The sequence below is a fragment of the Sceloporus occidentalis genome, unplaced genomic scaffold, assembly GCF_023333645.1.
Source record: "Sceloporus occidentalis isolate IW3139 unplaced genomic scaffold, rSceOcc1.0.p SCAF_12, whole genome shotgun sequence".
NCBI lineage: Eukaryota > Metazoa > Chordata > Lepidosauria > Squamata > Phrynosomatidae > Sceloporus > Sceloporus occidentalis.
In genome coordinates, this window is record NW_028316992.1 from 23,638,069 (window position 1) to 23,660,903 (window position 22,835).

At 41.7% G+C, this 22,835-nt stretch overlaps 1 protein-coding gene across 2 annotated transcripts in view; it reads left to right on the top strand.

Moving 5' to 3' along the window:
- The window catches only part of LOC149305385 (collagen alpha-2(VI) chain-like), a 61,163-nt gene extending 38,367 nt beyond the window's left edge, over positions 1–22,796 (top strand). Inside the window, exons 20-28 of one of the 2 annotated variants that reach the window (XM_089478095.1) lie at positions 425–460; positions 2,352–2,414; positions 3,208–3,270; positions 4,322–4,357; positions 5,321–5,366; positions 8,991–9,143; positions 10,681–11,133; positions 11,880–11,918; positions 21,248–22,796. In XM_089478095.1, the coding sequence (XP_089334221.1) occupies positions 425–460; positions 2,352–2,414; positions 3,208–3,270; positions 4,322–4,357; positions 5,321–5,366; positions 8,991–9,143; positions 10,681–11,133; positions 11,880–11,918; positions 21,248–21,855 (1,497 nt within the window). In that variant the 3' untranslated portion in view covers positions 21,856–22,796. Of the gene's footprint in view, positions 1–424; positions 461–2,351; positions 2,415–3,207; positions 3,271–4,321; positions 4,358–5,320; positions 5,367–8,990; positions 9,144–10,680; positions 11,134–11,879; positions 11,919–14,838; positions 17,282–21,247 lie in introns of those variants that run through there. The other variant, XM_089478096.1, reaches the window with a different exon arrangement.
- The last annotated feature ends 39 nt before the right edge of the window (positions 22,797–22,835 follow it).

Below are 22,835 nucleotides of genomic sequence, written 5' to 3' on the forward strand. Positions count from 1 at the left end.
GATATCTGAGATAAATGTTCAGGATGACCTCAGGATCATCTCTGGTTGACAGCTCTGTCTGTTGCATGGTTTGTTTGTTTGTTTGGTTAGTTGGTTTTTTGTTTTGTTTTGTTTTTGTTGCTGTAAAGGAAACTACACCATTTAATTTAGAAATTGTCCATATAGCCTGAGAGAATCTGAATACCCCATTCTGTATCTATCTATCTGAACCCTGAGAATGTGGCTGAGAAAGGCAGGAGGTGGAAGAGATGTCTGTGAGAAGCCCTAAGAAATTTCCTATGAATTCTGGAGACCTTTCTGTCAACCCACAATTATTTATTGATTTTTGGGTTTTGTTTTTTTAAAAAAACATACCCTTCCTTGATACATATGAATAAATGGTGGCACAAAATGGAAACTGATCAGTTTTTCTTCAATTTTTCAGGGTGATAAGGGTGAGAAGGGAATTCCAGGACCAGAGGTACAGTATGAACTTACATTTGCTACTTGTGCTAACAAATCTGGTAACAAGCAATATCCTGGTTCTTTCAGTCTGTTGCTGAACCTCTCTTTTGGTAGGCTCATGAGGATTTGCAGGGCCACTTCTTAGGCCATGGCAACATTGGTACACTTAGGCATTACAAGTCATCAGTGAGTCACAGGATCAGTGACTTATCCTGCTCTGATTAAATCACCCTGAAACAGCTCAAACTAGATGATCTGCTGCCATTACAACAGGGATAGAAACCCTCTGGCCTGTAGGCCAGATTTGGCCCATGGCTTCCAGCCTGATATGCCCCTCCTTGCCCTGAAGTCTTTTTGCACCCACAACTCCACCACCACCACCACCTTACTTGTTCTCCCTGTTGGGAAGACAAGCAAGCAAGGTAACTTCAAATCAATGATCACAGGAGACATGAGATTTCCTACATACCCTGCTCCTCTTTGCCATTGGGAAGCCAAGCTGGGAAGGGAGGGAGGCACACCAGTCTCATGTTGTCATCAAGGCTTTTTGCAAGTCCTTTGGCTGAGCCCCATTTTCCTGTCCAGAATAAAGCAAAGGAGAGCAAATCCCAGCTGAGGGGTTTTTGTTCCCCTCCTCAGTTTTCCTGAGCTGGAAAGAAGAATATCACCTCCTTGGCCACCACGGTGAAATCCAGCACTTCAGCTATGGAAGTCGGTAATGTGGAGTGAGGTTTACATCCATGCATCAGTGTCATCTGCCCTATAGAAGGCTGTTGGGGGGAATCTGGGCTTGCACACTAACATGGCTCCCTAATATCTGTTAACTCAGTACTGACATATGGAGTATTTTATGTGTGCAAGCTGGCTTTTTGTGACTAGTTAATGAAAAGTTACTTCTCCAGTAAGTGATTCTTTCCATGCATTTCCTGCATTTTCTGTGTAGTTCTGTTAAATAAATTTGACCAGAATGTGCACACCCCCTGAAGGTGTGTAGCTTGGGAGTATTTCTGGATCCATGTCTGTCACTGCAAGTTCATGTGGACTATACGGCTTGAATTAGTGGGGGCCAGCTTTGACTTTCCTGACATCCAGTTATCCATGCACTGGCCACAATAGTTTGTATGTTGGTAACTTCCTCATTAGAATGCTACAATGAACTCTTTGTTAGGCTGCCCTGGAACACTTTCCTAAAGCTGCAGCTAGTGCAAGAAGAAGCATCTAGGTAGTTGACCAATACATGTTACAGAAACTGTACAGCATCCGTTTTAAAGGAATTGCATTGACAACGAGTACGCTTTGGTCCAAATTCAAAGTGGTGATAATTAACACTGAAAACCGTAAACAGCCTGGGACCTCTATACCTGAAGCAGCGTCTCTTCCCACATATGCCTTTCCATACACTGCAATCTGCTGGATGGACCTTCTTCTTGTACTCATCAGTGGAAGCATTAATGCACTGTGTAAAGATGTGGGAGGGGGATTTATCTTCTCTGGCAACCTGATTGTGGAATGCCCTCCCCTTGGAGACCCAGTGCTAGTTTCATTATGGCACCAAATTAAAACATAGTTTTTTATCACAAATATGTTGGTCAGCAGCAGGGGCGTGGAATCTAACAAGTTTATCCAAAACTGGACAGGTTTCAAGATGTCATAATTGTTAAATTGTTTTGAATAATTTAGACTATTTGGATTTAGTGCCCTTCTTTTACATTTTAATTGTCCTAAATTCTTTTAGATGAACTTTATCTGTATGCCATCCTGAGTTCATATGTTACAGGGAAGGATATACAGTTCTTAATATATTTTTTTTAAAAAAAAAAATCAGTATCCAGAGAATCTCTCCTTAAGGAGTAATGGGAGAAAAATGATGTGTGGAAATCTAATCCTATATACCATTTTTGGAACAGGGTGCAAGAGGTGACTTTGGACCAAAAGGCCCTCCAGGAACAAAAGGAGAAAGAGGTGAACCTGTAAGTATTTTCTGCAGATCTGTTTACTACTGAAGCAGAAGAACCACAAGTGATCATTGTCATGGGCATTCACATGTCCCACCAACCTAATGCGAGCACAGGTTGTAAGAAGAAGAGCAAGGGCGAAGGTAAAATGTCCATGAGTGCTATGATGGCTGTGGAGAGGGGGAGCAAGAGTGAAAGCTGCCTCTTTCAGCAAAGAAAGCTGCCTTACCAATTCCTTTGCTACTCAGGAGTTGGTAGGACAGTTTCTCTGGTGACGGAGGTGGTTTCTCTGCCACCAAACCATTATCAGAGCACCAAAAATAATCCTTTGCCAGTGTAATGAAGCATTAAAACTGGTGTAATACCAAAATGCACATAGCAGCACACTTCACATGGAATCCAGAGTCATGGATTCTGTTCCTTTGGAATTGAAAGAAAAGATCAGCCATGTCAACCATACTATCCATATAAACTGTCCATCTTGAAAAGTTACATTATGTGCATGGTTGTAGAGTGATCAGACCATCTTCCCCAGTTCACAAAAAGGACCTCCAGCCAAGAAATAGCTAGATGGAGCTGTTCTCTCAACCTAACCTATATTCCATTATTGTTGATAACTGATATAAAACATTTTGTGTTCTGCCAAGTGCTGTAGAAATGATAGATAAATCATGTTTGAGACATTGTATACCTACTTTGCTGGGTGTGCAACTAAAGGTTTGCCTAGTTTCTAGTTTTAAATCTTAATTTTTGTGCTCACATCTATAAACAAATGCATATGGATTAATGTGTTTCTTCCTCTTTCTAGGCTGATCCTGGCCCACCAGGTGAGCCTGGACCCAGAGGACTTCCTGGTGAACCAGGCAGTGAGGTATTATTATAACTTCATTGTATCTCTTTGTCTGGTTGGGTGTCCTAACTGCCGCAATGTACCTTCTCCCTTCAGTATTCTGGGCTTGATTCATAGGTCCATCTCTGTTGTGGTGTATACACCAAATTACAAACATGAGCAGCTACCTAGATTCTAAACCATCTTGGCAAAACCAGACAAAAACTTGAAAAACCAGAATATATAATCAGTCTCCATTGCTGAGGTAAATAAAACATTTTAGGGCTGAACTCAGAAATTTGAAACATGGAAAAGAATAAAACTTGGCCTAGTAATGCCTTTGTTTCTCACTAAACAACATGAAGACACAATCCCATTGTCTCTGGGAATCAAGTAAGACAGTGTCCCAGTAGCAAGATGAAGGGAAGAAAGGGTCTCTCCCTCCAGTGTCAGAAACTGAGCTCTGACTTCAGAGCCAACCTTGAATGCATCTTCCTTGGCCATGCAGAAAGATCTGTGCCTCTCACACTTCCAACATCAGATGATTTCCTGATCTGCGAAGTGAGAGTGATATTTACAGAGCAATGATGTGGAGATTGTGGGGATGGTTTAGAGGAATCTGTGACAAGGCAAAGAGGAATCATGCTTCCTACATTCTGCAAAATTTATATACTTGGTTGTCTCTCCCGCCACACACACATACATTGGTTTCAGTGGGATGCCAAATAAATTACTCCAGGTCTGACATAGTTCTTCTTCTGGGTTGGGGGAACACTTTAGCACAGGTGGAAAAAAAATTGAAATTAGATAAGGAAAATATCAAATGCACATATTCTACCAAATAGCACGCATATTCTGTGAATGGAACTGGGAGAGGGAAAGAGAGTAAAAACACTGTTGTTTTTTTTTGGGGGGGGGGCACACATTTACACTCATTGTTTACAGGCAATCAATCATATTGCCAGAAACCAGTGAATATTAAAAATTGTTCGAAGTCTGTTACATGCTTTTTCTGTGTGGCTGCATAAAGAAAGTTAGCAAAATTGGTGTTCCTTCTATAGTTGACATCCATATCTCCTTCATCCATTTATAGGGTGGTCCTGGACCTGCTGGAGACCCTGGGCTAACTGTAAGTAGAGAGCATTTTCTGTTATCATAAAATGTATAAAGGAGTTTGCTGTCTAGTTGTTATCAATACAGTGGTCCCTCGGGTTACGAATTTAATTCGTTCCGCGGCGCCGTTCGTAACCCGATACATTTCGCAACCCGAAAAGCCGCTGGAAAGCCGCTAGCGGCTAGCGGCGGCTTTTGAATTTCGCGCCGAAACGCGCCGAAAAAATCTTCGTAAGCCGAAAAATCCTTCGGAACCCGGAACAGTTTTTTTAAATCTAGGTTTTTCGTACCCCGGAAATTTCGTAACGCGGTGCATTCGTATCCCGGGGTACCACTGTACTAGTTTGCAGGAGAATGTAACAAGGTCTGCAAAACATGTCACTAGGGGGGTGCAGTGGTGTGGATCGCACCGGATGACACCCCAGAGGGGGTTGCCACCCTGTGGGGTAGTACACCCTCGGGGGAGCAGGCAGCTGCCTTCTGGACCCCACGCAGCCATGACCGTGCAGGACTTGGAAGGACAGGATGGGGAGGTGGCTGCCTTCCAAGTCCCGCACAGCCATGTCTACTCAGAGGGCCAAGCACCTTGCTGCCTCAGTGCCATTCTATGCCTGTGGCAGCAAGGTGGGGGGGAGTGCTCTTCTGGTCCCACTCCTGGAAGCCCCACCCCTGGAAGCCCTGCCTCCCCACACTGTGTGACACCTCAGGCAAGGATGCCACTGCTTCCCCCTATCCATGTCAAATTTATAATCAAAATCATACTTCAGTCATATCTTTTTGAATGCAGTAGAGAAAGCATGTGATTTCTCTTATTCAGTCAGACTAAAAACTGTTTTCACGATGAGAGGATGTAAATGGAAATCGTTATAATCATTATGTGCTGGCTGATTTCCCAAGAGATGTTGCCATATCCTTCAAATCCATTGAAATCTTGTACTCACAATAGCACTTTCTTTCCTGTTGTTATTGTTGTTTATAGGACTGTGATGTGATGACCTATGTCAGAGAGACCTGTGGCTGTTGTGGTTAGTTGATAATCTTCTGTTTGGGGGATTGTAACAGTGATGGGTTTGCAGAACCTTCCTTTACAACAGAATTACTCTCCTCAGAGGGCAAATTTATGCTCAGAGCTGACAGGCAAAAATAATAATCATGCAACATTAATCATTGCTAATTCTGTGGTCAATTTTGCTCAAGTCAGGCATTAAAATGATTAGCTGAAAATCCATGTTATCTGGTCCTGGTTGCTCTGAGAAAGTTTAACTCACTGGTTAAAAAATGTTCTCAGAAGCTGAGCAAGAAAGAGATTTTAGAGAGACTGGCTTAACTCATCAAACCAAAAAATAGTTCAGCATAGATAGAAATACATTGCTCACATTCACCTTCATCTCTTTACACACAGCCAGGAGGAGGAGGAGCTCAGTTCTTCCATCGCTACTGCATTTCTACTTCTTTTGATGTGTCTGTCATCCAAATTCTATTGAGGTGGTTCAGTAAGGAGTTGTCACTGTCTTCATATGGGGAGTGATAGTCTGAAGAGGAATGTGTGCATCCTCTCTATTGCACCCAAAGTCCTGATTTTTAAGACTCACTTTCAGTGTGAACAGAGCTCTCTCTTCACATGCTTAGATGTACTCTGTCCTGAATAGGTTTTCAGACACAGAGCTGTGGTTAACATTAACTATGATTAATTTACACAAGTCAGTTTCTTAAACCATTGTTTGAAGCAGGGCCGTAGCCAGGATTTTGGGAAGGGGGGGGGGTCCAAACTAAGAGCCACCATTTTGAGAGGCTAAGAACGCACCCCCCCAAGACACAAAAAGAGGGTTGAGCTAAACGCTCACGATGGCACCACTTTAACTTCTGTTATGGCTCTGTGCTATGGAATCTTGGGATCTGTAGTTTTGAGGAGCTGTTTAGTCATCCCTGTCAGGTGCCACAACAAACTACAAATCCCAGCATTCCACGACAGGGAGCCAAGGGCAGTTAAAGTTGCATCAAACTGGATTATTTTTTCAGTGCAGATGCAAACTGAGCCTTCCTCTGAAGGTGTTTACATCAGATAAATTCAGCTCGATAAAGCAAAGTGCAGCTTCTCAAGCAATGAGCGGCAACCACTCTGTTCATGCTCAGAGACACTCTGCTCATGCTTTGAGACACTGCATTCCAACTTCTGAGCTGAGCTAAGAACCCAGGCTGCATCCACACAACATTTCATTCCCACTTCCAAGAGGGATTTTTAATTCCAAGACATACACACACACACATAATTTTTAATTTCAAGACCTATCTATCTATCTATCTATCTATCTATCTATCTATCTATCTATCATAATTTTAAATTCCAAGACATTATACATTCCTTTCTTTTTATAAAAAACAAACCCCTGTAAGAGAATCCTATTTTGGGAGAAAGGCAGGATATAAAATCAATCAATACAAAATTATCGTGCAATAGTCCATCAGTGCATGGCTTGCATTATAAGACTTTAAAACTATATACATTTAAAAACAATTAAAATCACAGTAGGATCAGAGTGCTATCGAATCATGCAATCATTGAGTTGGAAGAGACCCCAAGGGCCCTGATCCAGTCCAACCCCATTCTGCCATGCAGGAAATCTTAATCAAAGCATCCCCAACAAATTATGTAATGGGAGTGTCCAGCTACATTGTAGAAAGACACTACTTTAGATTAATAGTATGGAAAATCATCGCCTTGAGTCTGTATATTGGGGAAAAGGGTATAAGAAAATAATAATAATAATAATAATAATAATAATAATAATAATACCTGGGGATTGTAGTTTCATGAGACATTTAGCCTTCTTTGTCAGAGAGCTCTGGTGCCACAACATACTACAAATCCCAGGATTTTCTGTAGCATTAAGGTGGTGTCGAACTGGATTATTTCTGCAGTGTGCAACCTTATTAGTCTGCAGTTCCCAGCAGTCTGTGGTGCTGCTGGATGATGGGACCTGCAGTCTAGCATTGCCTGGAGCAGGGCCATAGGACTCCACAGCCCCAATTCATCCTCTGGCAGAATTTGGGGAAAACTCCTTTAAAAGAAAATCTAAAACTCCTTGCAAAGTAAAACGCAGAGGTCTGCCAATGGACTTTGCTTCCAAGGCAGGAAGGCAGAGAGGCCCAGACCTTTGCAGCAGACCTTTCATTGGCAACCCACTTAGATTGATTCCATATGTTACTTAATTAATCATAGAATCATAGAGTCGGAAGAGACCCCAAGGGCCATCCAGTCCAACCCCATTCTCCAGGCAGGAACTCTCAATCAAAGCATCCCCATTGACGCTGAAAAGGGGCCAGCTAACTGTATTTTATTTTATTTGTCTTTTAAAAAAGAGAAAAAAACAAGGCTGGAAGGAAGTGTCTTGCTTTTTTGCATCACAGACCCTCCACTTTTTTGTTGTTGCAAAAATCCAGAAATGACTGTTTTTGAAAACCTGAGTTCATTATCAGAAGAAATGTACAGAGTAGAGTCTGAGTCGCCTTTCTCTGGACTTCTAAATTATTCCAAAATCCAAAACTGACCCTGAGCGCATCTGGTCTGACCCCAACTCAAGGATACCTGGGAATCCTGAAGGTTTAGAATTATTGAATTATACAAGGAATAGTGGTCTCAGGATTTCGCTGACTGCTCAGTGTACAGAAGCACAACATTATTTTAAAAATATTGTGTATTAAATTACCTTCAGCCTATGTCTATGAGATGCATATGAAACATACATGGATCCCATGCCCCATTATATCCCATTAGACATATATAAATATACCAAACTCTGAAAAACTCCAAAATCCAAATACATCTAGTCCTCAAAATTTTGGGTAAGAGAGACTTCCTTCCTCTTCCTTCCTTCCTTCCTTCCTTCTTTCCTTCCTTCCTCCCCTTCCTCTTCCTTTCTTTTTTTTCCTTCCTTCCTGTCTTCTTCTTCTTACTCCTCCTCGTACTCCTCTTCTTCCCCAGGAAAGGAGACTTTTATTCTGGCAAAAGCACAAGGGAGGAGGAGGAGTGGAAGAGTGGAAGATGGACATGGATGGAGAGGAAATGAAAGAGAAAGAAATCACAGACTCCCGCTCACTCCCACTCCTCCTCCTCCCTCCCTCTCTCTCTCTCTGAGCCTCCCTGCTCCCTCCCTGGCTGCGACTTCTGAGTCCTCCGTGCTTTTGATGGAGGGGAGGAGGGGGGGAGGAAGGAGCTTGAAAGTCCCCAAGCCTGAAAGGGGGGGGGGGGGTCCAACCCTCCCCCCCCCCCCCTTGGCTACATCCCTATTTGAAGTTGGTTTGCTTGGAGTTGACTACAGTTAGTGTTAACCAGAGCATAATAAATGACTTGTAAGCAAAAGAAGAAACTTCTAGTCCCTTCTCTTTGCTACAGGGAATTATGGTACACACACTGACCTGTTCCTATGCATTCTTATCATGATAGAATGTAATTTACCATGATATATAAATGCATTCAAAACTTCACATCCCACTTTGAGTTTTGCACTTTAGACCCGAGACATGCTAAAGCTCATTCCTTCTGTAATTTTAAAGTCCTCCTTAATGTTTTGTGTTACAGTCAGCTTCAGGGATCACCAGTGTTGTGCTGTTTAACTGGCTTCTAATTGCCTTGCCTCTGCTTTCCTCAGACTGTGAGAAACGATGTGGTCCCTTGGACATAGTCTTCATCATAGACAGCTCAGAGAGTATTGGCTACAACAATTTCTCCCTGGAGAAGAACTTTGTCATCAACGTGGTGAGCAGGCTAGGCTCCATTGCCAAGGATCCAAAATCTGAGACAGGTCAGTGGTCTGGCTGAGAACCTGTATTCACAACTGATGATGATGATGATGATGATGATGATGATGATGATTCAATATTTACATAACATCATGATTCAGCATTTTCCAACTACCTATTGATTTCTATCATAGGCCAGGAAAAAAACTAGAGACTTGGTTACTCTTTTCATCTCCAGTGAAGAGAATTTCTCAGATGTTTGTCCCTTTGCTTTTCCTTGCTGAATATATTCTACATTTTGAATGCAGACATTTCCCCGTTCCCTTTTATTTTTCATGGCTGTTTAATGTTGATTCATTAATCCTCTGGATCAAATTCATGATGCATCTGAGATAGCCTTATAACCATCTGCATCATTCAGAAGGAAAAGCAAGAAAAGAGGTCCTGTTGTATGTGTGATGTCCATACCTGTCTTTCCACACTATTCTTGAAGTATTATCATGAACAAATAATGGAGGAAGATATCATTCTGTTCATATTTTCTTAAGGTCATATCAAATTCACACTTCACCTGAATTGTTAGACACTTCTGGAACACCATTATACTTCAGGACTTGAATTATTGTAATTCTTCATTGCACTTCTCTGTACAAAAAAAAGTGTGCAAAGATGCATATTTAAGGAGAAATGCTCAGAAAAATATGTATTTTAGTGATGGGGGAATTTTATATGTGTGTGTATGTGTGATTACACACACACACCCACATAAACACAATTGCAAAATTCTATTAGGCAACTTTGCCTGCAAAATTGCAAACACATAGAGAATTGTGGTAAATGCTGACTTCATTTTAAAGTTGAAAAATGATGTGGAATTGGTTGAAATGAACTAACGATGGGAAAAATTACAAACTGAAATGAAAATTGACCAATTCATGCAGCCTTACTATGGCTAATAATCCAAAACTAGGTGCTTGACTTAAGATTTCTACTAGCCACAAAACCTGCCTCCTTTCTCCTCACACTGAGTTGTCTGGCAATCTGGTCTTCAGTCATTCATAGTGGAGTGTGGAAAAGACAAGAAACTGCAGAAGTCTATCTGGCTGTTTCTTACCTTCTCCAGACATTGGCACAAAGGAGAGAAATCCCTGATTTCACCCAGGACCAAACCAATGCACCCAATGACATCAACAGTAGGATTGCTTCCCAAGCGGTTTCCTTCCTCTTAGGTCATATGGCTCCTCCACAAGAGCACTTTCCAATGACCTAAAAAAACAGTGGCATAACTGTTGTGTGCCCTTCTCTACCCAGCAAGGGAGTGTTCAAAGGGACTTGCTCCATGCAAAGAGCGGCACAGAACTCCATGCCTATCTGTGTGCAGAGAAACGTGGAATAGGTTTCTGGGAATGGGAAAACCAAATGCCATCAAAGGAGAGAGGAAACTCTCCCTCTTGATATCATCTGGCCAGCCAGATGAATCAATGAGGGCAATATCACTCTCACTTCAGTGCAGATGCATGCATACTTACACCCCGTTCTGAAAGGGAATAAGGAATCTTAATCTGAACAAGTGTCCTTGATCATGTATTTTCTTGGCAGGGGCCCGTGTTGGAGTGGTACAGTACAGCCACGAGGGCACATTTGAAGCCATCCAGCTGAACGACAAGCGAATTGACTCCCTCTCCAGTTTCAAAGAGGCAGTGAAGAAGTTGGAATGGATTGCAGGAGGCACCTGGACCCTTTCTGCCCTCCAGTTTGCCTACAACACACTCATCAAAGAAAGCCGGAGAGAGAAAGCGCGAGTGTTTGCTGTGGTGGTAACTGATGGTCGCCATGATCCTCGTGACAATGACTCCCACTTGCAGGCACTCTGTGGGGGAGACGTCATTGTCACTGCCATCGGCATTGGAGACATGTTCAATGCAAAAGAGGAAGATGAGACCCTGCGGTCAATCGCCTGCAACGACAACCAGCGTGTTCAGAAAATGAAATTGTTCACAGAGTTGGTGGCTGAAGAGTTCATTGACAGCATGGAGCATGAACTCTGTCCAGGTGTGTCCAAATTTCCTCTGCTGAGGATGGCATCCTATAGCTATATAAAGGACACATACCATGTCATAGATTTCGTCTCTCTTATATCCCTTTGTCTTTAACAGTTCAGTAGTGAAGTCTAAAACATCTTCATTTTTCAAAGGATTGCGGCCACCAGAAGTCTAGTACAATTCCAAGTGTACTATCATGGGCTATCCTGGGATGGGCAAAGTGTGCCCTGTGAAACCCTCCAGAAGCCCCCTAAAGCTCCCAGAAACCCCTAAGTTTTAAAAAATATATAAACTAAATTTTAATTTTAAGAAAGAGATTGGGGGTAATTTTCTCCAAAAACTGTCCATAACGTCCCAGAACAGCAGTGGTTTGCTTCCATTAGCCCTATAAAGCCCCCCACACCCCCAAAACACAGGGAAGTCTGCTGAAATTATGGCCAGAAATGACACTGTGTCACTTTGGACACGGCAAAACTGCTGATGTAGTCCACCAGGTAGGCAAAGGGTAGAAAACTGATCCCCACCTCCTAAGCAGTTGCTTTAATTAGAAAATAACTTGCAGGAGGAGTTAAGCAGCCACATCCCTATTCATCATAGCAAAACAAAAACATGTGGCGCACCATACAGGTATTCGTATTGAATGTTTTTTTAAAAAAAGAGTTGACTGCCCTCATGCATCATGTGTAGTTTACTTTAGTTCCACAAAAGATAGGCTCTTGGTATGGTTTCAATGTAATGTTTTTGTTTAAATTTCAGATCCTCAAATTGTCTGCCCTGAGCTACCCTGCCAAACAGGTAAAAACTAGATAATCTACACTGTCATTCTCATCCTCTCCCCATGCCCCTTCTTTGCCGCAGTTTATTTTGTAATATGGCAGAATCCATATTAAGTTTTTAAAAATAGAAGCTTCTAGCTAAGGAAACAGGAGGGGCATAGAGATCAATAATTTTGATCAGTATCTTCATGTCCTTACCTCTTTTGCACTGGGTCATCAGTTTTCATTTCTGCAGGTAGGTGCATTACACCTGTTGTCTTTTGTCTGTCTACTTTTACAGCAGAGTTTTGTATGCTGCTTGTGCAGACATTCTGAGCCTTCTCTGAAACATAGCTCTGTGACAGCAGATTTGTAATCCATCCCTGTTTCTGGCTGTAGCAATCCTATTCTCTGGGTTTGGTGACTGACAGCAGATTTGCAAGTGTTTTTAGTAGAAACAAATTAGTAATAGGGAGACCTTGTTTAGCATAATGGAACAGTGCGGGCTTTTATCATGGTGCTGAGAAGCTATGAATAATAGTTCTTTATGATAGCATAAACATTTAAAACTGGTATGTTGTGAAGTACAGATGCTGCCAGTTTTAGTCAACATTAGTCATAATGTGCAACTGGGGACCCTATCGCATGGGGTTAAAAGAGCGGCATACCTTTCTCAAATTCAGTGCTAATTTGGGAGACAGCCAGTTCCTATCACTCATAAATTCCTGCCGAATTGCTGCACGGGTCCATCCCAGATGCAACCTGGGTCGTCTAGGCTGCTTCCGTAGCCATTTTTAGAAGTCAGCAGCTTCTAACCATGGAAGTGGCTTAGATGACTCGAGCTGCAGCCGTGATGGACCCGGGCAGTGATTTGGCAGCGATTTACGTGTTATAGGAACCACCTGCCTCCCAAATTAGCACTGAACTTGGGAAAGGTAAGCTACTCTTTTAATGCCATGTGATAGGGTCCTTGGTCTCTAGATAAAACCACATTGAATGGTAGAAACACATGATAAAGTACTGCTGATGGACAAATCAACTGATAATCCAGGAAAATAATCAGTTGGTTTGTTGCATTTTGCTGTTTCTGCCTCCGATGGCTGTGTATTGGTGATGAACAGAACCACCTTCCACTTTCCTCCATGTTTTCAGTGTAGTTCAGGGGTGGACAACTGTGCAGTACCCATGGGCCAATTGCCTTCCTCCAACACCCTCCTATGGGCTGCCCTTTCCTGACATAGCTCCCAAATACTTCTGTCTTTGTGAGACTCCTTCTCAAAATTCAAATGGAGTCTTGCACCATTTCCCATTGCCATTTTGAAAAGGACTCCAAAGAAAATAGAAAATTTGGGGGTTCTGGAGGGCTTTCTATGTGAAACATGTGTGATTTTGTATGTTTGTGAGACTTTGTACATCAGATTTATTTATTTATTTATTGTTTTATTTTGGTTCTGTTTTTCTTTTAAAAGTCGGCCAAACTGGCTTAGGGTACTTACTTTAATAGTTTCCTGGGAATTAAGCAAAGAATGTCACTGTCAACTTTCTTGATACCACTGCCATATCTTATTCTATTGACCAGGAAAAGGCTGTATAATAATAATTATAAGTGGAAAAGCTGCATGCCATAATTACTTTCTTAAAAGTATAGACACATCAGCATGCAATGCAAATAATTATTAACCAGAATAATTAATAAGCACTGGTAACTACTTATTTAAATAGATTTAAATCAGAACTTTAGTAGGATGTGGTTCTGTAACATAAATCAAGCTCATTTAAATACTAAAATAGACATTTTTGTCATTTCTTTGCTGCACCATGTTAGAACTCTTGACAGCAGCCTAGGCCCTGAGTGTGATAACCTTGTGATTCTGCTCCCAGTTAGAGTATACCTATTGAAGAAAAGGGGTTTATTTATATGCTGACTCTGTATTCAATGGGTATATTCTATTTGGAACCAGCCAACCAGAGTTGGGCCTATGAATGCTAAGGAATCAGTATTTTACCAGTCTGACTAGGATATACTGGTAGTTCTTATTGAGGGAGAAAACCTGCGCCCGAGGTATTCAGATTGTAAACAGTTGCTCATGTAAGGACAGTAGTGAAAGGGCCCAAACAGACAGGCCAAAATAAAGCTGCTTTGGATCACTTTGGAGGTATGTTTTTAAATGACACATGCATCTTAAGAGGCCTTAGGACTGGAGTGTGGCTTTGGTAAAGCTTCTGGCCTCTTAGGACACATACATCATTTAAACAGCATTCATCCAAAGTGATCCAAATCAGCTTTATTTTGGCCTGGTTGTACAGGTTCAAACTCCTTCTGTCTGTATTTTAGAGTAGAATCACTTAATTCATAGTTCCTGGGTAGATACTCCATTATTCTTTGGATTCTGTAGTGTTCTTTGGACTGTGAATTTTTCTGTGCTGTTCTTGGTTCAAAAATTGCAAATAGAGATGTACATGTTAGAGGAAGTTGCATATTAAGAAAAATACTGCATCAAATGCAAATAATAGGGTAAATTGCATAAAGGGATATATTATAATGTAAGTTGTATAAAACTATTGTGTAAAAAAATGACAGATTTTAATGTGGGGGGGGGGTTAGTCTCAAAGACTAATTCAAAAATTGGATGGCATGGATTTATAATTGCTAGGGTTTTTTTTACTGGGGACAGTTCTTTTTTTAAAAAAATAGCAGTCCATGATGTGAGCTTCCATCTACTGTCTGAATTGCTGTAGCTGAGAGGAAGGCTTGCCTCCTCCTGGCCTCACAAGATTGAGGGCTCAGGTACCAGACATGATTGTGCTAGGCTAGATCCAGAAGCCACCATATTTTGCCTTAGATACACCAGGGATCCTGCCACCACATGCATCATGTGCAAAACCAAAGTGAATTGAAAGCAAGAGATCCATACCATGCTAGAAAGCCCTGAAACTATTCTTTTGACACTCACTTGCAGATGGGAGGAACCCTGGGATCGAAAACCCAGTTATTTTCCGCCCTATGGAAGAGGGAGTCAAGATAAATTTTCCCAGCACCAAACCCATGATCGCCCAGTTCCTGAACTCCACGAGGGAGATCCAGGATCCCAGCATGTACACCCAGCTGGTGGCCACCTTGGCCTATACTGCCGAAAAAGCCAAGTTTGCCACTGGACATGAGCGGCAGGAATGGATGGACTTGTTCATTGATACCTTTAAAATGGTGCACAGGGAGATTGTGGGGGATCCAGAGACTGTAATAGGACTTTGCTGATCCTGCGCCGCTGCCACTAAGCATAAAAAGGGCTTGATCCTGCCTGCAGAGCATTAAAGCTGACTAGCAAAGTAGTAGAAATTTCTTTAGAACTCTCCTTGGTGCTAAAAGATGGCACTGAGGAAAGGTTCTAGAGTAGGGGCATTCTTTTTAAAAAGCCGGTTTCAAGTGCTGTTGAGGCCTATATTCAGCTTTGCTGCTAGATTGGTATGCTGGCCCTAGCCAAAGGATGAATTTAGTTACTGTGTTCCTAGAGACCAAGGCAAAGAGGGTGGGTGGCAGAAGAAAGCAACCTGAGATCCTTCCCTCACAATCAGTCTGGAATGATTCATTCACTCATTCACTAAGTAAGCTGACACCGGATGTGGGTTGGGAATGGGAATACAGACAACCTTTTTTATTGAATCATAAAATTTTATAATTGGGAGGGACCCCAGGGACAATCTAATCTAACACCCTGCCGTGTAGGAATACAGAATGCCCTTTAGAAAATGCCCTTTCTGCTCTTGGTCTTCCAGGAAGAGGATAGAATAAGCTGACAACCATAAAATCTACCGTAGGGTATAAAAATCTACCATGGGGTGGCTTTCATTTCATGGAAATTGTAGCCTGTGATCATACTCTAAACTAGGAAATGATAGCTGCAGGTACACGTGTGAGGAATGTACAGTTTAGGATTACTGTACTGTATACTCAGGGGTGAGTGCTCCTCTGCACAGTTACAGTTGCCTTACAGAACATTGCTGTTTGGCCAGTGATTGTCTTGAGTCAACAACACAGCCGGCATGAAGCTGCCTACAGTCCATAGTCTGAGCAGACAAGGGACTTAATCCCACAGTAGCAGGCTGAGTCATGGCTTTCTGCTCAGACCATGGGACTGGCAACTACAGGAACTAGTTTTTATGAGCTGAAAACAATGTGTTGCAATGTGTATGTATTCTCCGAACATTAACTGTCCATAAAATGACTTCTGTCTATGTCTTCCTGTTTACTTGCAAGGACACTCCTAAGTAATTCAAGGGAACCTGAATTCCCTAAATGTTCTTTTTATTCAATTCTAAGAGTGAAGTCTAGAATGGAAAGCATTTTTGGAACAATCATTCAGTGCATTCCAAAGCATTTCTTTTCAGAGTAGAAAGTGTTTTCAAACTATTTAATCTGTTTTACCATATAGCTCCTTCCTGTAACTATTCCCAATATGATGGCCTCTAGAGGTTTTGGATTACAGTTCCCATTGGTCCCAGCTGACATAGCCAGTGGCCAAGGGGCCTGGAACCTGCAATCTAAAATATCTAAAGTGTACCATTTTGAGAAATGCTGCCCTGCTGCCTTGGGCTTTCCTAAAAGACAAGAAGAACTTCAACTCAGTCAGTTGGCCACTGCTCTAGCCACTGGGCAACATTTCCCAATGAAACCTGAGGAGCGTCCTTGCAAGAATTTGTGCTCTGAATGTTTTGTCTTGTTTTTCTTGTTTGCTTGTTTTCTTTTATTCTGTTCTGTTATGTCCTGATTTTGTTTTGTATATATGGAATTTACCGTTTTGCAAACTTTCACCATCTAGCTAGTAACTTATCTAGTAACTAACTAATAACTTTCCCTGGGAGGAAAATACTGATGGAAATTAATTATCCAGTGACTGCACAAGTAAATAGGAACACTCTGTTACTGTAATATTTAATGCACAAGGGAGATTTGGGTTTGTGTGTGCTAAGGTTCTTCACTTTGAGAGTTAACATTAGTATTGCCATCCAGCTTTTGAGAGGCGAGATATAAGATGTGCACTGAAGAACCCACAGTAAAGTCAAACATATTGTTAAAGGCCAGTGTGAAAAATTAAGCTAGATGTCCAAACTCTTCTGTGTACTAGTACTGTTTTCACCTCTGTAGCAAAAGCAAACCTTGATCAAATCCCATTAAAAGAGATTCTTTAAGTGTAATACAAGGTGCAGAGATACAAATATACAAATATATTTTAAAATTTAGTCTCTGAAGAAAATTCTAAATTGAATACTTGTTCATTCAGAGTGTTTTCAAAAAGAAGTTTTTCCCCCAGCAAGCCTTGATTTTTGTAGTCCCAGACCTAGGAGATTTTCACAAAGGCAAAAGTGACAGGAGCATTGCAAGATGCTCCCATCACGCAACTGCGTGGAGATTATCAGACAATGATGTGATATTTGCATCATTATCCCATGGATAAAGAGGAAATCTTGTGTCAGTTTTTATTCACAGAAAAGTCCCATGAATGAAAAATGAAGGGAGAATTCCTCTTTATTCATGGGATAATGATGCAATTATCACAATGTTGTGCAACATTGTCTGATAATCTTTGCACAATTACACGATAGAGACAGGAGCATCTCAATATGCTCCCATCACTTTTGTCCATGTGAAAATCTCCTTAGACTGAAGGAGTCAACTGGATGACGGTTTACATTGCCTGAGATCCCAAGGATACTAATTCCACCAGTTTCCAAGCCCTTTAGGACTGGGATTTTTAGTATGGGCTGCCTAAATCCAGTGTAATAATCACTAACATATATTTGCCAGCCAGGCAGAACCAAATTTTGAATGCAATTCAACTTTTGTCAAATCACCTGCCATTATTCCAGTATATGAGGTAAGCATAGGATCACTATAAAAAGAAGAATTCACACAAACATAAGCCAGAAAATAATGACTCTCCCTCTTTTTTTCCCATTGCTTCAAGGTACATATCTGTATCAACTGTGTAGATCTTGTAATTTCAGCCTGATCACAGGCCAACATTAATTCAATTGGTAATGCTTCTGGGACGCTTGTCCTAAGCTGGCTTGCAAGAAGCGATCAGCTCTGCTTTAAATAGATATGCTGTAGGTGATACATATTATAGAGACTGTTGGGGCCATGTGAAAAATAGGACTGATGGTGTATTCCACATCTTACATTATATACAGCACATGAGAAAAAGCTGTATTCTAATTAAAATTTTGATGTGAAGAGAGAAGTGCGCCTGATGTGTAATGGTTTTTCCTTCATGCCTCTGGATATAGAACAGAGCCAAAAGACAAGGCGGGTTGCATCATAATGATGGCCACCCTTACAATTGGAGTTGCTCAAAGCTTGCAGGGGCAAGTGATTGAACTATATCTTCCAGAAATTCTCACCCAACCACATGGTCAGTGGGTATGCTGGCTAAGGGGTTCTGAGGATTGTGGTCCCAAAGTGTAACCTTTCTGAACTGATGCTGACATAATCCAGCAAGTCCAGTTAAAGCAGGTGTTCATATAGTTCTGCTAGTGCAAACAATTGTCACAAGCCCTCCTTCTGCCTGATTCTATTTTACTTTCAAAATTATCAGAAAATTATCAATATTTGTATCAAGGCTGACAATCATATGCGGGGGGGGGGGGGGGCAGAAGTTGCAGTACTGCATTGCTTAACAGCCTTACCTAGCATAGGAGATGGTGAGGATTTTAAGGGATTTCTAACCCTAATCAAAATGCAGAAGCTCTTCTACAACCTGCTGGGGAAAAAGGAGAGGGTTAAATAAGTAGGAAACACCCCCAGTGCTCATCTGGATGTGTGTTCTTTGGAAAGTGGTGGAAAAGATCTGTTTGGATACATGCCCTGCCCTTCCTAAAACCAAGAATATTTGAGACATCCCCATGCAGCTACCACACATGCAAAGTAACAAAACAGAAAACCCCATGAAAATAAAGTGATAAGCTATACACATCCCTACCAGTCATACAAAATTATAAGTACAAATGAAGACAGTAGCTAACTGGAAACACTTCATGAGAAAAAAGCAACCAGAAATTATGTGGGCAAAAACCAATATCACATTCAAAGTGGGCCGGGTGCAAAGGGGTAAGAGTTTTAAATGAAGGAGAATCCTAGCCAGCCTCCTCCCCAGTGGAACAAAATGCTCATACAGAAAAGAAAACTCAGAGGCTCAGCTTTCACAAGCTGACTGCAGGCTGGGCTGGTCCTCTGGAACAGATCACAGAGATCCTGAACAGACCGGCCAAAATAAAGCTGCTTCGGGTCACTTTGGGGGTATGCTGTTTAAATGCTGCTTGCATCCTAAGAGGCCAGAAGCTTTGACAAAGCCACACTTCAGTCCTAAGGACTGGAGCAGAGCTTTGTTGCAGCTTCTGGCCTCTTAAGATGCATGTGTCATTTAAACAGCATACCTCCAAAGTGACCCAAAGCAGCTTTATTTTGTCCTGTCTGTATGGGCCCTGAGTCCACAGGTGGTGGAACTGGTGCTCCTGAGGAGTATATTTCAACCTGGTAGGATAGTGATAGAAATGCAGGCCCGGCAGAGAACTAGGTAAGGTACCACTCAGCATCATTTAGCCCTGACACAGTGTTAGCTTTATGCAATTAGGTTATCTTCCGAATACCACTCTGTGAGCAAGGAAGCTGTTGGGAGTTCTGAAAATGTAGTCCTTTTCTGAAATTAATTTCTGTGTGGGTGAGTATGCACATTGTCTATGCTATGCTCTCAAGCTGTTGTTGTTGTTGTTGTTGTTGTTATGCAACAGCTCTTCATTGTGCAAGTCTCCTCTTGCAACAAATTTCAAAAGAACTCTTCTGTAGTCTGATGTATCCCCAAAGATTACACAGAAAGGACATAGACATATTTGTTTTTCCTCCAGGTTTCAAAGGGCCTTCCCCCAAATAGATTAGAAAGTTGATCTTAAAAAATGCTGAGCTACATCCTGTGGCAGTCACCCAGTTTTCCAGTTTGGAACCATGGAGGGCGTTGAAGGCAAAATTAAGGGACCTTTGAACAACATCTCTGTATAATTTTCATGCTTGCAAATTGTAAATTTATATGCTGCTAGTTTGAAACATATGTTTTTCTTGTTCAATTTATTGTGACACCTGAAGTTCTAAGTGAGGCCATAGCTGAGGTGAGGGTTGTACAGCTTGGCCAGCCTTTTTTCTTTAATTTCAGGTAGTCTAGGAATGACATTTATTTGTTTGCAGTGTTTTAAGTTATTATTGATTCTAGGACTGTTGTGTGCTGCTTCTAAATACTACATAGGCTTCCTAATGGCCTCAGCTATGGGTGTGTGGTTTTTTTTTCTAGGTTTAGAAATTTTTATAAGCTAAAGCTGGTATCCTGTTCAGTGTCGTAAGCTAGCACCATTGCTATGATCACAGATGGCCACTAAAACTCACCTTAAAGGTCAGACAGCCTCACCAACTTGAGTTGTGGGGTGTTGAAGAATGACATATTCAGAGCTCTTCAGTAGAAACAGTGCTACAAGCAGTTAAGAGAAGTCTCTGCAGTCTTACTTGTGAGAGAAGGCTAGACATTGTCATCCTTCAGCATCCCACTTGCAAGCATTGCAGAACTCCTTTGGTTCATAGCGCAGTTGCCTGGATGTTAAGGTGGGGTTTTTTTCAGGGATCGAATTGGGAGATGCACTATGTCACTGTAGGTACATCTCCCATGCAGAATCTCAGTCAACTTTTCTTCTACTCAAAGTATCAGTACACATATTTAACAACCTCAGATTAGAACCTTACATTCAAATGTAAAATATTTGCACTGAGTCAAGAAAAATGAACATGAATTTGAGACATTGAAAGACTGTATGGATCATCTAACAGCTCCTGACACTAATTACCACAATGTGTTTTTTTAAAAAAAAATAGATGGGCAATTGTTATTAAGACTAAATCACACAAGGAGGTTTAAGCCTTTCCTTCTCTCACAATCTCTGTGAAAATGCCCCAGACACACAAATGGCAGTTTGCTTTAAGAAAAACATTCCCATTGGTGTCACTTTGAGTTTTTTCATAACACTTGATGCAAAGGGGAAAAGTGGATTTTATGGAAATTGTTCAGATTTCCTGTTCCTGTGCACTGCACTATTGGTAACAATCCCCAGTCCTCTGCATAGTATTTAACTTTATATTAATATCACAAGGCTAGTTATATTATTCTTAACCTCTCTTCATATCATTATACCTCCAGAGACAGTTAGGATTAGGAAACAGAGAAAAAGGTCACTCATCCTGACAGGTCTTCAGACCTTACCCTCTTTTCAAAATGCATTTATATCTATCATCACACCTGAAAGTGCTGATGGCCTGTTGTTGTTTTCTCCTTCCAGAGCTTGCTGTTGCTCAGTGCACACAGCGTCCTGTTGATGTTGTCTTCTTTCTGGATGGCTCTGAGAGAATTGGTGAACAGAACTTCCACAAAGCCCATCATTTTGTAGAAGATGTGGCCCGACATCTCACACTGGCCAGAAATGACAGTGACAACATGAATGCACGCATTGGTCTCCTACAGTATGGAAGTGAAAACGAACACTCAGTCGCTTTCCCACTGACACACAATCTCACACGCATCTCAGATGCCTTAGCTCAGATGAAGTACTTGGACTCCTCTTCCAACCTTGGGTCTGGCATCATCTATGCTGTCAACAACCTTGTCATCAACCCAAGAAACAGGCAGAGGGCAGCCCGACCCAATGCCGAGCTTTCATTTGTCTTCATCACAGATGGTGTTACAGGCAGCAGAAACCTGTCTGAGGCTATTAACTCCATGAAGAAGCAGAATGTTATGCCCACTGTGGTAGCCTTAGGTAGTGATGTGGACATGGATGTCCTACAGAAGATTAGCCTAGGAGACCAGTCCGCCATTTTCCGAGAGAAAGACTACGCCAGCCTCTCCCAGCCTGGTTTCTTTGACAGATTCATTAGGTGGATCTGTTAGTTTCAGGGAAGTACCATAGATAGTTTGTACCAAAGTTAGTGCCAGGGAAGACACCAAAGATATTAATGGCCTTAAAATTTTGTATGGTTTTTTTTTTAAGCAAATATAAGTTACCTAAGGGTAGCTGCCACAGATCTGCAAGGGGTTTATTTTTATAGCCAAAATGTCATAGGCTTGTTTTAAATGTTGTGACAAACTCATGCTTATGGTGCTAATTAAAAAACAAGGTGGAGTAAGGATCCGGGGCTACACAGTGTGGTTTTGTCATTTCAAAAAAACATTCTTTAAAATTTCTATTTGTACTGTAATCCTGTAGGTGCTAGAGAAACAACAAAGCACTCACAAAGAGCACAACAACCAATCATCTCCACCTGCCCCAGGGGTTCAAACAAACAGACCCCTCTCATTTTCCAGCCACCTGTTTCTGGAACCAGAGTCCTTTTTTGGGGAGTCAGGGCTAATTTCATTTCCACCCCAAACGCTGTATCAAGCGTTACTTGCTTCCTTCCTTCCCAAGAAGGAACATCCTTCCCATGTTCTCTAAGTAGCTTTGTTGGACCTCCTCTTTTCTGCAGCTGAAAACAGTTAACAGGAATTCTTGCTAAGAGGACCGTGTCCTGAGCTTTTGACCCACTCTGTTAGTGGATGAATACTTGGACTTCTTGCCTTGCTTCCATACTGCAACAACAAACAGATTCTTTGATTGCATGCCACTAGATGACAGCCAAGAGCCCAGAAAAGGAGGATTTTTCCTGTGCTGAAGAGATGTGGCATGCAGTTACCTTCTGCTGAGACCATACTGCTTCCAATGCAAGTGGCAATCATTTTTTCAATTGGTAATTGGGGGTGAGTTGATTTGCCTTCTGGTTTCCCTTGCCAAAATATGAGGTGCCATGTCACCATGCCATCTGATGCCCTTGTTTTGCAAATGCCCCCCCCCCCCCATCAGAAAAACAAGCTAGCCTAAAAGCAGCTCTGGT